At 47.4% G+C, this 14,667-nt stretch overlaps 1 protein-coding gene across 3 annotated transcripts in view; it reads right to left on the bottom strand.

Moving 5' to 3' along the window:
- Positions 1-169: 169 nt before the first annotated feature.
- The window catches only part of sf3b1 (splicing factor 3b, subunit 1), a 16,424-nt gene continuing 1,926 nt past the window's right edge, over positions 170-14,667 (bottom strand). Inside the window, exons 3-24 of one of the 3 annotated variants that reach the window (XM_008301389.1) lie at positions 14,609-14,667; positions 14,400-14,514; positions 11,716-11,795; positions 10,801-10,986; positions 10,252-10,714; positions 10,012-10,133; positions 9,698-9,895; positions 9,510-9,611; positions 8,288-8,467; positions 8,123-8,209; positions 7,249-7,519; positions 5,930-6,075; positions 5,583-5,729; positions 5,234-5,359; positions 4,442-4,663; positions 4,168-4,350; positions 3,422-3,533; positions 3,192-3,312; positions 2,982-3,113; positions 1,641-1,913; positions 880-1,096; positions 170-663 (exon numbers count right to left, since the gene is read on the bottom strand). The exon at positions 14,609-14,667 is cut by the window's right edge and continues 43 nt beyond it. In XM_008301389.1, the coding sequence (XP_008299611.1) occupies positions 505-663; positions 880-1,096; positions 1,641-1,913; positions 2,982-3,113; positions 3,192-3,312; positions 3,422-3,533; positions 4,168-4,350; positions 4,442-4,663; positions 5,234-5,359; positions 5,583-5,729; positions 5,930-6,075; positions 7,249-7,519; positions 8,123-8,209; positions 8,288-8,467; positions 9,510-9,611; positions 9,698-9,895; positions 10,012-10,133; positions 10,252-10,714; positions 10,801-10,986; positions 11,716-11,795; positions 14,400-14,514; positions 14,609-14,667 (3,701 nt within the window). In that variant the 3' untranslated portion in view covers positions 170-504. The other 2 variants (XM_008301390.1, XM_008301391.1) reach the window with 2 other exon arrangements.

The raw sequence follows: 14,667 nt of genomic DNA, 5'->3' as shown, positions 1-14,667 counted from the left end.
TGAGTTACTGTGATGACGCTAGCATGCTACTGTGGACCTGTTAGCAGTGTTGTTACTGTGAGCATGTGCACTGAGTGTGTTAGCATGTTGTTATGACTCCACTTCCTGTGAATCTGAACGTTCTGCATAAAGATTTAGAAGGAAAATGAAACTCACCGACAGGCAGAAGTGGATTTTTATACACAAACGTTTTATTTGGTTAAATAAAGCATCGATCTAATAAGAACAGAGGAGCTGTGAAACATGGAGAAAGTGGCCTATCGATAATCAATACACACAGACAAAATAATGGAGATATTCAAAAACGTTGTGATGTGACTGTTCCTTAAATCAACGCTTGTCCGACCAACTGTTTCTCAGCAAACAACAACAGAAATTAAAAAAATACATACAGACTCTACAAGGTTCCAGGAGAGGCTGAAGGTTCAGCCGCTAAATAAAAACCGACGATGGAGAGACGATGGAGGGGGGAGACGATCCATCGATGGATGGACAGACCGGTATTTACAGGACGTACTCGAGCTCGTAGCGGACGTAGACGTTCTTGTCGTCGTTGTAGACCTGCGGGTAGTGAGCGATCAGAGCGTCCTGAGAGCCGATGTAGATGGAGTTGTAGATCTTCCAGTAGACGTCCCTCACCTTCCTGGCTGGATGGAACAGGCCCTGCACCGTTCAACACACAAACCTTTAGTGTTCACAATCAACCAACAGATTCTCAAGTTTGGCAGCTTTACCCCAAAAATGAGCACAAATCCACGAGAACCCCGTCTGTAGCTTTATCTCTACGTCTGTCTGTAGCTACACCCGTCTGACTGGGCAGACGAGGCGGCTGTGAAGCCACTGATGGAGTACTGAGCGTGCTCCAGCAGCTCTGCTCACCTGTAAGCAGTACTGCAGCATGCGGCAGGGTCCGATGGCGACCCTCAGCCCCTCCAGAGCTCCCATCACGGCCTGGATGACGTGAGGCGACGTCTCGAACACGTTGGGCCAGACGTAGTTCAGCAGGTGGTTCAGAGAGTCCTCGCAGCCGAAACCGTAGACGCCCAGAGACATGTGCTGGACCACGGCGCTGGCCGTCTGTCGGTGGACCAAGTCTCTGCAGGGACAGAACAGAGACGGGTCAGATCCAGAACCCCACAGGTTCATACAGGTACAGCCACAAGTCTACAGCAAGAGGTCCACCGGGCAGCATTTCATTGATTGATTGATTGATTGCCTGCTGTTGTCTTTTATCTTTGCAGAGTTTTAACAAAACACAGAAACTACGACCAGAACAGCAACATTAAAGGACTTCACAGGCAGTAAGAAAGTTCTGCTTCACCCATCGATGAGCTTCACCAGATAACCAGTTAAAGCTCAACACAAGTAAACACCACTAAAATCTGTTCTTGTCATTTAAATGGAATGTTTCTGGGGTCTTACAGCACTCTGAAGTACCAAAACAAGATAAAACATGAATGAACAAAGATATTTGTTATATCTGAAATCATTTCACAGATGTGGTGGTTTAGTGGTAACGCTCATTTCTGCATTTCTTTTCCCTTGTAACAAACATTGATGTGACTTCTGCATCACTCGTGTTTGTCGGCTGGTTCATCTCTTTTGTACTGAACCTATCGGACCGGCCACCCGGAGCTCACCGGTCCATCAGGGCGTCCTCCAGCAGCGGCGTCACGGCGTAGATGTAGTCTTTGCCCATCTCTCCGATGTACTCGAACAGGAAGGACAGCGACTTGAGGACGCCGTTCTGCACGTTGAGTTCAGGGACTCGGTACTCGTTCATGAGCGCCGGCAGCACCGTGAACGGCGAGCAGGTCTCGGCCACGATGGCGATGGCCACGGTGGTACAGACCCGGTTCTGACGCTCCTGAACCTTCAGATTGTTGAGCAGAGTCGCCAAGACGTCGTGAGGCCTGCGAGGAGACAGACGCTGATTAACAGACGAATTAATATCGAACACGTCCGATTCATTGGTCAACTTGTTCTCATTCAACCAAACTTATGGTTTGGACAACCTCTGGGGTTCCTGATATAAGGACTGGTCCATTATTTGTACCTGCAGGAGGACCAGACCCCCTGTGGACACGTCTTTAACTGGTCTGACCTGATGGACACTTGACATCCAACGTATGGAACTTTTACTGAACACTAACTGACATTATGTCCACAGTTTAAAGCTGTTTTCCATTAAATCCATCCCTTCCTGTCTTTGTGTGTCTTAGACGTCACTCCACTGTGTTGCTTCTCTTAAAATGTGCAGATCTGTAGAGTCCCTGCTGTCTCTCCACCATCACTGCAGCGCTGCACACCAGCTCACCTACAACTCAAACACTGCATAACTACGCTGCACAGAGGGTTTAATACTGGAGGAATTCAGAACCATGTTAGAACCAGGAACCGACTGAAGAAGAAGAATGATGCAGAGAGCTGCAGGACGACAGCTTTCATGGCTGATACGTATGTTAAACAGCCAACAGGTCCAGTGTGAACCGTGTGCAGCAGTTTGCACGTCAAGCTGACTAAAGGATGAAGAACCAAGTTCAGGATCTTCACAGATTTTCACTTGTGGATGATATGGAGGAGCGCTGTTGTCTGAAGCTCCAGCAGCTACAGACAGGATCAGTTCTGGGTGCTGGTTCCTGTAAACCGTCCTCAGAACTTTTCCTGCTGCGGCTTCAGGACAAAAGCGTCACAGCTTCAGCCAATGATGCTGTATTTAGTTTACAGACAGCAGTTTGTGTATCAGCTCATCCACCAACATGTCAGAAGGTCTAAAAACAGCAGCTTCCAGAAACCAGATGAATCAGTGCAGCTGCTCCCAGTCTGTTCTCATCGGTTCAGTCCCTCATGCTGATCATCTGTGGCTCATTCAGCTCATCTACAGAAACCCTACAGATGCTTTTGCGGGTTGAAGGGTCGGTTCTGTTTAGCGCTACAACCCACAACGCAGAAGAAGCTGAAGGTGTGTACACGCGACTCACCCGATGGCCTTGGCGATGTAGCCGAACGTGTTGACGGTGGCTCTGCGAATCGCCTTTTTGTGAGCTTTGAGCAGCTCCAGCAGCTCAAAACAAATCCTCATCCACTCCCTGGCCGACACGTACTCCGCTCCCCTGAAACGCACAACAAGGGTGAATAAGACGCACAACAACGCAGCACATCCACAAAGCTTCGGCGTTTGCTCCACCCACCTGTCGGCGATCCTTCCCACCAGGTCGATGCAGTTCTCCTGAACCTTCTCGTGTCGGTTTTTCAGGATGGGCGTCAGACGGGGAAGCAGGTCCTTGATTGGTGGAGTCATCTTGTGCATACCTGCAACAGAACCACATGAAACCTGAACAACACGAACTGGACACGAACACGGAGACGCTGCAGCCTTGTTGAAAGTGAAAGAGCAGATAATCAAACTCAGTCGACGTACCGATGACGTTGACGATGGCCTTCAGGGCTCCCAGGATGCTGCCCAGAACCTCGGGGTACTCCTCTCCCAGGTACTCGTACAGAACCACACCCAGGTGACCCATCAGCTTCTCCTGCAGCCACAGAACCACAACAACATGCATCAGCTCCCCTCTTCCTGATGCTGTGCGTTTTTACAGCAAACTAACCATTATTTACACTGTCGATGATTTTCTTCATCAATCCATCAGTTGTTTGGTCTCTAAAACGTCCAACGCTCTGACAGAAATCCATCCTGATTCTAAACTTTGCTGGAGGCGACCAAGCTGGAGCTAAAAGTCAAGTTTAACTCAAAACGTTCTCTGCCTGGCTTTAAATCTGAACGTTTTCCAAATGGAGTTTGGTTCGATGAACGTCACTAAAGAGCTGCAACTAATAATTCTAAAACACCAGAAGGTGGTCCAAAGTGTCAATCAGTGTTTCCCAAAACCCACGACAAATATCCTGTTTTAGTCAAAAACCCTAAAATGTTCTGTTTACTGTCACAGAGCAGGAAAAGGGGAGTGAACAATTTCCCTTCAGCTGTTTAATTTTGATAATGTCCACCAGTTACTGATGTGATCGTTCATCGTAGAATCACATTAAATTCTGAACACTACGCAAAATATTTAAGAAGCTGCAGAGAATTCAGACTTTTTTGATTTAGAAACGACTCAATCGATATAAAAACCCGATGAATGAAGCGGATGTGTAACTGCTGCATCGTACCTCCTGGCAGGTCTTCATCACCACGGCGGTTCTGGAGATCAGGTCGGCGGCCTGCTGACGGACTTTAGCCGACTTGTTGTTGAGACGCCACAGAACCGTACCGCAGATCTGAGGCAGGTAGGGCTTCACTCGCTTCCCGAGGGCGTTCACCACGGTACCGAACCCGTTCAGCATCACCGAGTCCTGCAGGGCGACGGAGGGAAGTTAGCCGTTATACATAAAGAGCAACTTCATGGAAACGTTTCACATCAGACCCGCGGGAGTCGTGCCTCACCTCAGTGGTCTGCTCCTGGAAGGCGTACAGGATCCCGTCGATCAGCTGCTCCTCCAGCTTGTGGTCGATGTCGGCGGCGCCCAGGTTGCCCATGATCTTCTCGATGGTCTCCATCACCATCTTCCTGTACTGCTCCGCCTCGTCCTTCAGGTCGTCCACGATGCGAGAAATGATCTCCGCTGCTCCCACTTTGTTGGCCAGCTCCACCGTGGTGTCCACCAGCTGCTCGGACAGAAGAAACAGACTTTAGATGAACAGCTGCTGCCAATTATGGCACAAAAGGTGTTCGTCAGAGTCACGTGATGCTGTCAGAGGCTCTGAGGTCACTTCCTGGTCACACGTTGAGTCAATAGAAAGATGAACTTCAGTGCTAATTAGGAAGCTCAGTGTTACTTTCAGGAACGACAGCTGATTTATTTAAATGATATTTTGTTTATTTTTAAGAAAAAAACGTAGATTTAGTTTTTATTTTTTCTCTCATTTCAGCTTCATAAAACCACAGAAAGAAAACACGCTCAGCTAACTCGACGTCCATGCAGCTCTGTGTGAGTAGCTCTAAAAGGAAACACCACTCTGTTCTTGCCATTACAAGACCACCAGACCTCACTGTTTGGTGCAACGGTCACAATGTTCCTATAATCCAGTAAAACCACCGGCCTGGACGCTAGCCAGAAGCTAACCAGTGTTACTCTCCTCCAGTGAGATCAATGTGTCTGCATTTGGTCCTGACTAGTTAAAACCAGAGGTTCTGTTCTCACTGAGCTGAACTCGAAGCTGTCGGGGCTTTCTGACCTGTCTGTAGTTGCGTCTGTCCAGAGCCATCCTGTGCTGCCAGAAGTGCTTGAAGAACGGCGGCAGGATCTCAGTCTTGATGTAGTTTGCTTCCACACCGTCGGTGCCACAGCACTGTTTCACCACCTGCACAAGGAACAAACACCGGCTGCTCAGTGGCAGAAGGACACTCCAATTTGTTTTATACATCAGATGTGACCAGCGGGTGCAGGAGGACACAGCCCAGCACTCTGCTGCTTCTCATGCTGCAGTTCAGGTAGAACTTCTCGCCCTGATGCAGCCACGAGGCATCAGAACAGGCGAGAATGCACTGCAGCGTCTGTGAGCTAAAGTCAGCTATCCTTCTTACCTTCAGCACGATCTTCTTCATCTCCTCGTCAGGAGACTGGAACTCTCTGATGAGAATCAGCATCACCTCTCTGGTGTAGTAGTTGGCGTACTCAGCGTCCATCAGCGGGATCAGATAGCCGATGGCTTTGAGGAAAGCAGCCAGACCCTGGAGACAAGAGGAGGCTCAGACTTAGATTCACGCCCAGATTTTAACCCATGGATGTTATAAATGGATGTTTTTGTCTGAAGCTTCAGCAGAGTTTAGTCTAATGTGGCCTCCGCTGACAGCAGCAGCTTCTCAGAGGCGCGACACACAGTCAATACTCATGCTGCTGTGCAACGTCAACGCTCTGTGACTGGACTCACCTTTCCTCTGTGCTGCCGGATGCCTTTCCACAGCGGCTTCAGGACAGAATCAAAGGACTCGATACCGTACGGCGTGGCAGCTTCGGCCAGGGCAGCGATAGCCAGAGCGCTGATGGTCCTGACCTTCTGCTGCTCGTCCACCAGACCTGAAACACCAACACATCACAGCTTCAGCACACTCACAGCAGCTCCCTACAGGCACAAGTAAAGCAGCAGCCAGTCGCCTGCAGCTCAGTGGAGGTCTGTAGTTTCTGTAGCTTTCTTAGTCTCCAGCAGTTTGTCTGCTTCTGTGCCAGTGTTTAGTAAGAATGAAGTAATACGTATGCTTATAATAACATTTCTCTGAGTGGAGGAGCAGATCCTGGTACAGCCGGCTACTGTTTACTCCCAACAGGATCTACTGTCTAACTGCTTTTACAAGCAATTTCCTGTGAAGGATCGATAAAAGGTCCATAAAGTGTCTATCTGCAGGTTATGATGTGTTATAGTGTGACAGCTTGAAAATGAGAAACACATCATGCAAACATGTGCTAAATTAATTGGAATTTATCATCAATTCTAAGCTATATACTTATAAATAACACAAACATGGACACAGAACGTTTATGTCCAGAAGGTTCTGGTGGTCCAGAGTCAGACTGAGACATGAAGACTTGAAAATGATCAACGTTATTGGAAGAAAGTAGTCACGTTACATAAAAATGTGTGGAAGAAGTGTGGCAGTAAGTGTAGAAAAGCAGATCTTTGGTGCAGACTGCTGAATGGTGGAAGGTGTACATTATGTTTTAATTGGTTGAATTAACTCCATTTAAGTCAAGACGAAACAGTAAAAAGTATTTTTGTTGATTCTGGATTTTCGTTTCCGCCTGATGAATGTAAGACAACTGATTTAGAAATCGCACCTAAACACGCCAAGTCTGTTCTATTTAAATATACTGACTTTATTTATGGATATGATATTAATAAGCTGCCTAAAACAGCTAAACGTTCCTTACTGCGTGCTGCCATTTCATTTATCTAATATCAGATGGATGTGAATCCGTCTCCCTGCTGAGGAGCAACATCCATCTCCTGATTCACACCCAAACTTTTATTCATAATTGCCAAACGTCTCCCTAATAATAAAAAAAAAGACCCCAAATAGCAGAGATGCTGATTCACTCTAGCTCCTCTGTGTGCTGGTAACTTGCAGTGAAATTTATTTTCCAAACTCTGGAGCAGATCCACGCAGTATGAAGAGCAGAGACAACCTCTACAATCACAGAAAATCAGTGCTGATGAAATAACTGCAAAGGAGAGTTGACTAGAAGCCGACTGACCGTGTTCGATGATCTCCACTAAGCTGCGCAGGTGAGGCAGGATGGCGCAGCCCATCAGGATGGCGATCTGCTGCACGATCTTGATGCCAGTGTGTCGCGCCTGCCAGGACTTCTTACTCTTGCACACAGCTTTGAGGAAGGGCAGCAGCGACGGGATGCCGAGGGCCGAGGCCACCACGGCGAAGGCTCGGGCCGTCGTGTTTCTGACGTACTCGTCCATGTTGTCAATGTCGGGACGCATCGTGGAGATCATGGTGGCCAAACCAGCAGCCTGAGACACACAGCGGGAAGACGACAACGTTTTACAAGGAACCTGATTTGGTGTTTTAGTTTGTTAAACTAAACAGTTCCTGTCATTTAGCCTAAATGCTGCGAGACAGACAAGAGCTTCGATCAGAACAGATGTAGCAGAACACAGAATATGATTAACAGAACAACGACTTGTCCATCGAGCCTCATCAGTGATGTGTGACTCAGAGCAGCCCGAGCATTTTAGTGCTTCGGGCAGTTCTGTTTCGTATGTCAGCGTTGAACTGGGACGGAGGAAGACACATTGAACTAAATGTTTCTGGTCATTTAGCTCAGATGCTGCTGAACAGCTGCTCGGATCAGAACAGAGATGACAGTCTCCCCATGCATGAGCTACCAGAACAACAACATGATCTGAGACACGTAATCAGATGCAATAAGGAGCGCTGTGCTCGTGGACTGTGACCAGCGGGTGCAGGGTGAGAACAGACCCGGGGTGAGCATCAGGTCTGCTAGCTCTCGTGCTGGTGTCAATCTAGCGAACGACTAGCCCTGATCTGACCACGAACTGGTCGAACAGGCGAGAATAGTTCGCAAACAGACAGAAAAAGGAGTTCCACATTACCTTTGCCAAGTTGGAGATGATCTCTCTGCCTTCCACTCTGGCGTAGTAATCCTCATCGATCAGCAGCGGCTCGATCACCACCAGGATCTGCACACACAGTGGACGTCGGTTAGTTCCTCATCACCCACCCAACAAAGCTGCACCTCCAGCCTCACGCTCACTCACCTTGTGCACGTACGGTCGGACCAGGTCGTCCAGTTTGTAGAGGATGCGGTCGATGACTTTGACCAGCAGGTGGCGCTCCTGGTCCTCCAGTGTGGGCGACATGAGCAGCGGCAGGATCTGGTTGAACAGCGGACCTGCTCCGAATTCACGAGCCTTATCGGTGATCTGACGCAGAGCAGCCTGAGAGAACAAGGTCAGTCAGTGAGAGGTCGGTGGAGCCTCGACCTCGGGACCACAAAACATCAACAGGCTCAAAGCAATGCCTTCTAGTGGTAAAAGTAGCTCTCAACTTTAGCATTATAGTATTAAAAATAACTTTAACTCTCCTAAGTTTAGCATTTTAGAGCTAAAAGCAGCTCTTTCTATCTTAAACATTTTTCAAGCTTAAAGTAGGTTTAGGGCTCTTGAATTTAGCCTTTTAGTGCTAAAAGTAGCTCTATCGGCCTCAAACTTTTGTATTTTAGTGCTACAAATAGCTAGAATTCCCTCATTTCAGCCTTCTGTGTGGCTTTACTTTCCTAAACTCAGCATTCTAGTACTGAAAGTAGCAAAAATACTTTGGTAAAGAGTGAAAAAGGTTCTGTTCTGATGTCAGATTTACCCAAGCTGAGTTACTACTACTAATAACAATAATACAGAATGCTTATATAGCGCTTTACAAAGTAGGTAAGAAGACAACAACAAGACAAACAAACTGTTGAAAGGATTTGAACGACATCTACATGATTGGTTTTCCATCAGCGGGGCAATTTAAATGTCAATATGTCAGTTGATGGGAGTTAATAAATCTGTGGGAAGCTACAACTATGATCAGTGTTTGATTACGTGCAGAACTTACAGAGAGTTTGTGAAAGATGCATGACAGTGATTCTGTAAACGAGAAAGCTTTAGTCTAACGGGGGACAGGTGACTGCGCTGAGACGTTTCCAGTAGGGGAGTTGTGTCACTCTTTATTTGTGAAAACTCTGAGGAGGGAACTGTGAGGGACATTTGGAGCTGCTGGAGCTGAGCTGAGGACGTGTTTGCAGCTCCCAGTGGATCTAACGGTCAACTTCGACCTCCGCTGAGAGCAGCAGCTCCTCACAGGAGATTCTGTAGCAAGCAAGTATTCACACTGCAGCCACATGCAGGCTCAGTGCTGGGTGTTGATCTTGCATTTGGAACGTTTCTGCTCCTACCAGCCACAGCAGCTGGACACAAAGGGAGAAAGCCAGTAACCAACCTTCCTCATGGGCGGAGTCCCATTCTTGATCTTCAGCAGCAGCTTCATGATCTTCCTTTCCTTCTGCTCCTCAGGGCTCAGCGTGGACTCATCCACCTCCACCTACAACAAACAGGCTCAGTGAACTTCAGACAGGACAAACATGGAGCTCGTGTTGATCTTACTGGGTTTACGCAGGTGTTACGCACCAGCAGCTTGTCAAAGTACTGGATGTCGTCAGGTTTGAGGAAGGGCAGGTTTCCTGACGGCTGGTCGTTCATCTGCTTCGTAGTTCGGTCTTCTGCCTGCATGTGGAAGCCCGTCATGCCGCCGATAGGCGTGGGCGTGGCCGACAGCTTCCGGGCCGGAGTACGGATCGGTACGTATCCGGCTGGAGGAGGCAGGACCTGAAGAACAACACGGATCAGTACTGTGAAGCTCCCCACAGGGACAGCAAAGCTTCTATCTACCTACTACTGTTACAGATACAGAAGAATGAATGGAAAGAAAAAGGGTCATGAACCTTGTAGCCCTCAGGGAACATGGCGTCCAGCTCCTCGTCTGTCAGAGGCCGGTTCCTCTCATCGATCTCTCGCTCCCATCTCCAGGCCTGCAGCTGCTCTGGAGTCATGCTCATCAGGTGTCCTGAAGGAAACACCACAGCACACGACCCATGAGACTGATACCAGACGCCCCCAGCTTCAGGTTCATCACACACATGAAAAATATCTGACGAACTCATGAACAGGAACGAACAGCTTACCTGGGGTGGGCGTTGCCATGTTCATAGCTGGGGTCCCGATGGGGGTCTTTCCGGGGGTCAGTAGTGGCGTTGAGGATCCCATCTGACTGGCAGGAGTTTCATCCCAGCGAGACTTCCTCTTGCTGGCTCCTGGAGTTGGCGTCTCGCCGACCGACTCGTCTCCTCGATCTGTTCGGGGGGTCTCGGCCCAGCCGCTGCCGTGTCCGGGGGTCTCCCTCTCTGTCTTCGGGGTTTCGTCCCAGCGGTTCTTGCGAACGCTCCCTGTGGCTCCACCGTGACCCGGCGTGGCGTGGCCGGGTGTGTCCCTGCCAGGTGTGGCGGCCCCTGCAGGTGTGTGGCTGGGGGTGGGGTCCCACATGCGGCTGCTGGGTGTGGCCCCGGGGGTCTCGCTGCCTTTGGGGCGGCCGGGGGTTTCGTCCCATCGGCTGTTAGAAGGTGTGTGTGCAGGGGTGTGTCCTGGGGTCTGGAGGGACAAACACATTTAACATGAGGTTCTCACTCAGTCAAAGACGCTTTGCAGCAGCGAGAACCTGAAAGCGGGTGGCTCACCTCAGAAGAGGCGTCAGCTTGGTCCCAGCTGGACATCTTTTTGGGCGTAGCGTTGGAGGGGGTTTGGTCAGCTGTCTGGTCCCAGCGACGTTTACGTTTGGCGACAGCTTGTGTGGCAGCGGACCCATTCACAGCTTTCAGGTCCCCCGACTTGGCCTTCTCAGCCAGCTGCTGACGGATCTCTCTCTGCAGTCAAAGGCACAAATGTCAGGACAAACACAAACCACACCGCAAACAAGCACAGCAGTCTACGAAGGCTCACCCTGTCTGGAGACTAAGACAGAAGACGTACAGTCTTCATTCAGGCTGCAGTGTAACTGGTTAACATGTTCTCATTATCCTCATTGGTCGGACAATCACCGGTGTTACCTCAATGATTAAAAGCATCACCAGCCTTCCAGGATTAACGATTTTAGACAGATGAAGGTCAGCCCCTCATCCTGAGGGTGAAGAGCAGCTTTAACTGTCTGGATTGAACATTTTAGTGCTCAGTGAAGCTCCTCATTCAGAACTGCTGCTGGGAACACACCGTTACTGTCGACTGCAGCCCATTTCAGAGCAGCCGCTTCCATTTATTCTGCGGTTTTCATTAAGTTTTTTGTTTGGATCTTTTCAGTAGAAGACAACTAGGTTGAAATGATTTTTGCTTTGAATGTTTAAGACTTAATTTAAGCTAACCAGGCTGCAGGTGGAGTGTGTTCAGCACACTGTGGAGCCTTCAGTTCTGATAAACTGATGATTTTTTTCCCTCTGTGACTAATCGATGAGTTGAAATGTCAGTCGACTGAGATTTCTTTGGTTAACAGTAAATACTGTACATTAGGAGCATAAAACAAGGGTCCAGTTTACTTCTTTCTTGCTGCACGAACAGTCACATAAACAGGGTAGTTCAGTCAACACCATGCAGCGACTCACCTCCTCTTTGGACAGGTTCTGCTCCAACATGACGTCCACGTACGACCTGACCTGCAGCTTGGGGTCCGGCGTTTTGCCCCCTGCGCGAAAGAGCACGAACAAGAACACAGGACAGTCATGAGTGTTTGTGCTACAAACCCAAGTCATTACAAACACAGCAAGCACAAACACAGCCAGCTAGCCCTGACTCTTTACCAACACATTAACTTATGTTCCTGCTCTGTTAAACAGCTCAAAACAAAACAAAGGCCTACTGAATTACATACAAATGTACATTTGTCTTTCTTACATACAGTCATAGCATTCTAATGAAAACAAGCAGATACATAGAGAGAAGAGCTGAGATTGTGGTGTTTTCTTTAAGTGGATTAAGAAGTATAGCCATCACTGATGCAGGGGTCCTGGGCTGTGCTCTTCAGAATACGTACACTTTCAGTGCCAAGGGTCCTTCTGCAGTCAGACTTCAACCGGCAGAAAAGAAGCCTAGAAAATTTCTCTTTACCATTAGTAACACTTTGGAAAAGGGTTTGAACTCACACACAACAGCATACCACCTGTGTTGCATTGATTTACGGCACTCAAAGAACAAAGCATCTTCTTGGGGCTTAACCACAAAACTAGAGAATAAGTCATGGACTCTGTGGTCCAGATTCCCAATTACTTACACTAGCAAAGAAATGAAGTCAAGATTTGGAGGCTACACACAGTAAAATCAAAAATGAGTATTTACTTATGCATTTAAATAAAAATATAAGGAAATTACTGGTAACTAAAGCCCAAATATAGTGGAAAAATCCAGAGCACTGCTCATTATTTACATTTAGATCTTGACTTCCTTTTCAGGATAAAGGTAAGGCTACGTAGCAGGTATTTGGGCTGTGGTTTTTCCATCGTGGGAAATTTCATCTTAACTTGTTGGAACTTAAAAGCCAAATAAAAAGAGGCTCTTGGGGGTTGTTGTAGCTGCATCTGATCCCCTCAAAGCCCCCAAACAAGCAGCCAGTGTTCCCTGACCAAACTGACAAGATCTCTGTGTTCCCATAACCTACACAGGACGAGTTGCTGCACCCTTAACAGAGTGCAGTACAGGACTGGCAAAGCAGTACTGCTGTAGGAGAGAAATTAAGGACAGTTAGTATGGGCCTGTGGTATTGCGGTACACAATTTTCTTGATAACATATTTCTATTTTACAGAGAGAGTTGTAAAATAAAAATATATTTACACAACAACTTTGTACAAAGAGCTCTCTCTACATGCAGGCTTCACATGAGCCCTACCTACACCAAAGCTCAGACACTCGGCCACGTAGGCTCATATGTTCAAGGGAAGTGACGATGCAATAAATACGGAAATAAAGATAAACTAGCTGGCTCTTAGTCAGTGTTTGTGGTTTATTTTCAGGTACAGTTTAACCCTCTGAAACCCAAAACTGGCCAGAAGTTTTAAAAGACGTGCTGTCAAAAACAGAAAAGAAATCACTGGGAAATTAACCAACTCTAAGCTTAAAATCGTGACATTTAATCAAAATCACTTTGTTTTACATGTCTCCAGTTTATAATCTACTGTAAATAAACTGTTTGCACGTATGTAGAGCTTCTATTTATTCCAGCATCGATTACACGTGGGCATTTGGAAAACCATTTTCCAAGTTGATTTCAGGCTTTTTCTATTTTTTTTTGCCACAAATAATTAAAGAAAATCAACTTTTTCTTTTTTAAGATTTATGGCATCGTAACGGCGTCATACCACACAGAGCACATCTTTAATTTCTCTCTATTTCCCACAGAGCTGCAGGACTTGATACTGCAGAAAAAAATTAGCCACAGTGAGAAAAATGAGACGGGAGCAAAAAACACCCAGAGGCTGGTTGGCCTTCAGAGGGTTAATACTATAGAAAGTCACATAAGCTAAAAATGCTCAGTCTGAAGATAGAAATGATGATTTCCAGCTCTGTCAGGACGCTGGTTTATTGAAAATAAGATAACTAACTTGTCATGCAGTTTTTCTGTGCTGAGGCCTAAATTCATTTGCAGTTTGACAAACCAGCAGCTACATGATGTTTAAATTAGAGTTCAGATAAAAAGAAATTAGGAAGACCTAACGTCTGAGTTTCATGTCCTTATACATTCCTGTTTTCTCCCCTCATACCTGTGGTTTGACTACACCAGAGCCTCTGAGATCTTTATCTGCTGTGCTCAGTGCACTGGCAGGTCTGCTGGACCATAGCTAACCCTCACACACTGTAACAGGAGGACGCTGCCCCTTCCCGTCATAAATCACATGGGATGTTAACCCTTCGACTCACACACAACCCATCTGCGACCCACGTTTGTTAGGGTAACACCCAACCACCTCTCCCGCTGAAAATCATGGTAACCCCACTTCACACACCTTCTGTTTGCACATCACAACAGTGACACTCTCCCAAACCAAAATACTGAAAATCAAACTATGAGCCCACGCGGACATTTGGAAACAAAAACAATGAGACAAAATGTTGTTGGACCACACAGGATTGACCACAGGGAAGGCATCGAGTCTGGGAAGCAAGCTATTGCATTGTGGTCGAAGGGTTGAACAGCAAAACTTATGGGTGTGGGGGTGTCACAAAAAAGTGAACCATGAATAAAGGGGGGAAGAAATGGGGAAGATGTAATGACGACAAAAAAGGAGCAAAATTTACCATCTGCAAAAGGGTCAAGACGCTCAGGGGAGATGATCATCTGTCGGCGCCGGGCTTTATATTCATCTTCCCGCTCTGCGATCTTCTGTGGCCGATGCTCTGCAAACGGGTCGTACTGCAAAACAAAGACGTTTAAATGTAAATCCAAACAACAGCCCTGCTTCATCTGAAAGCTCCGGGATGAACACTGATAATAAACGAACACATACTTGCTCGTCTGACTGAGGAATGGCATTGAGTATTGCCACTGGAGCGTGGTACCCCGGCT

Source organism: Stegastes partitus, unplaced genomic scaffold (assembly GCF_000690725.1).
Source record: "Stegastes partitus isolate 25-593 unplaced genomic scaffold, Stegastes_partitus-1.0.2 Scaffold1668, whole genome shotgun sequence".
Classification (NCBI taxonomy): Eukaryota; Metazoa; Chordata; class Actinopteri; family Pomacentridae; genus Stegastes; species Stegastes partitus.
Note: the sequence above shows the minus strand (reverse complement) of the source record. Positions and strands in the feature narration are given on the sequence as shown.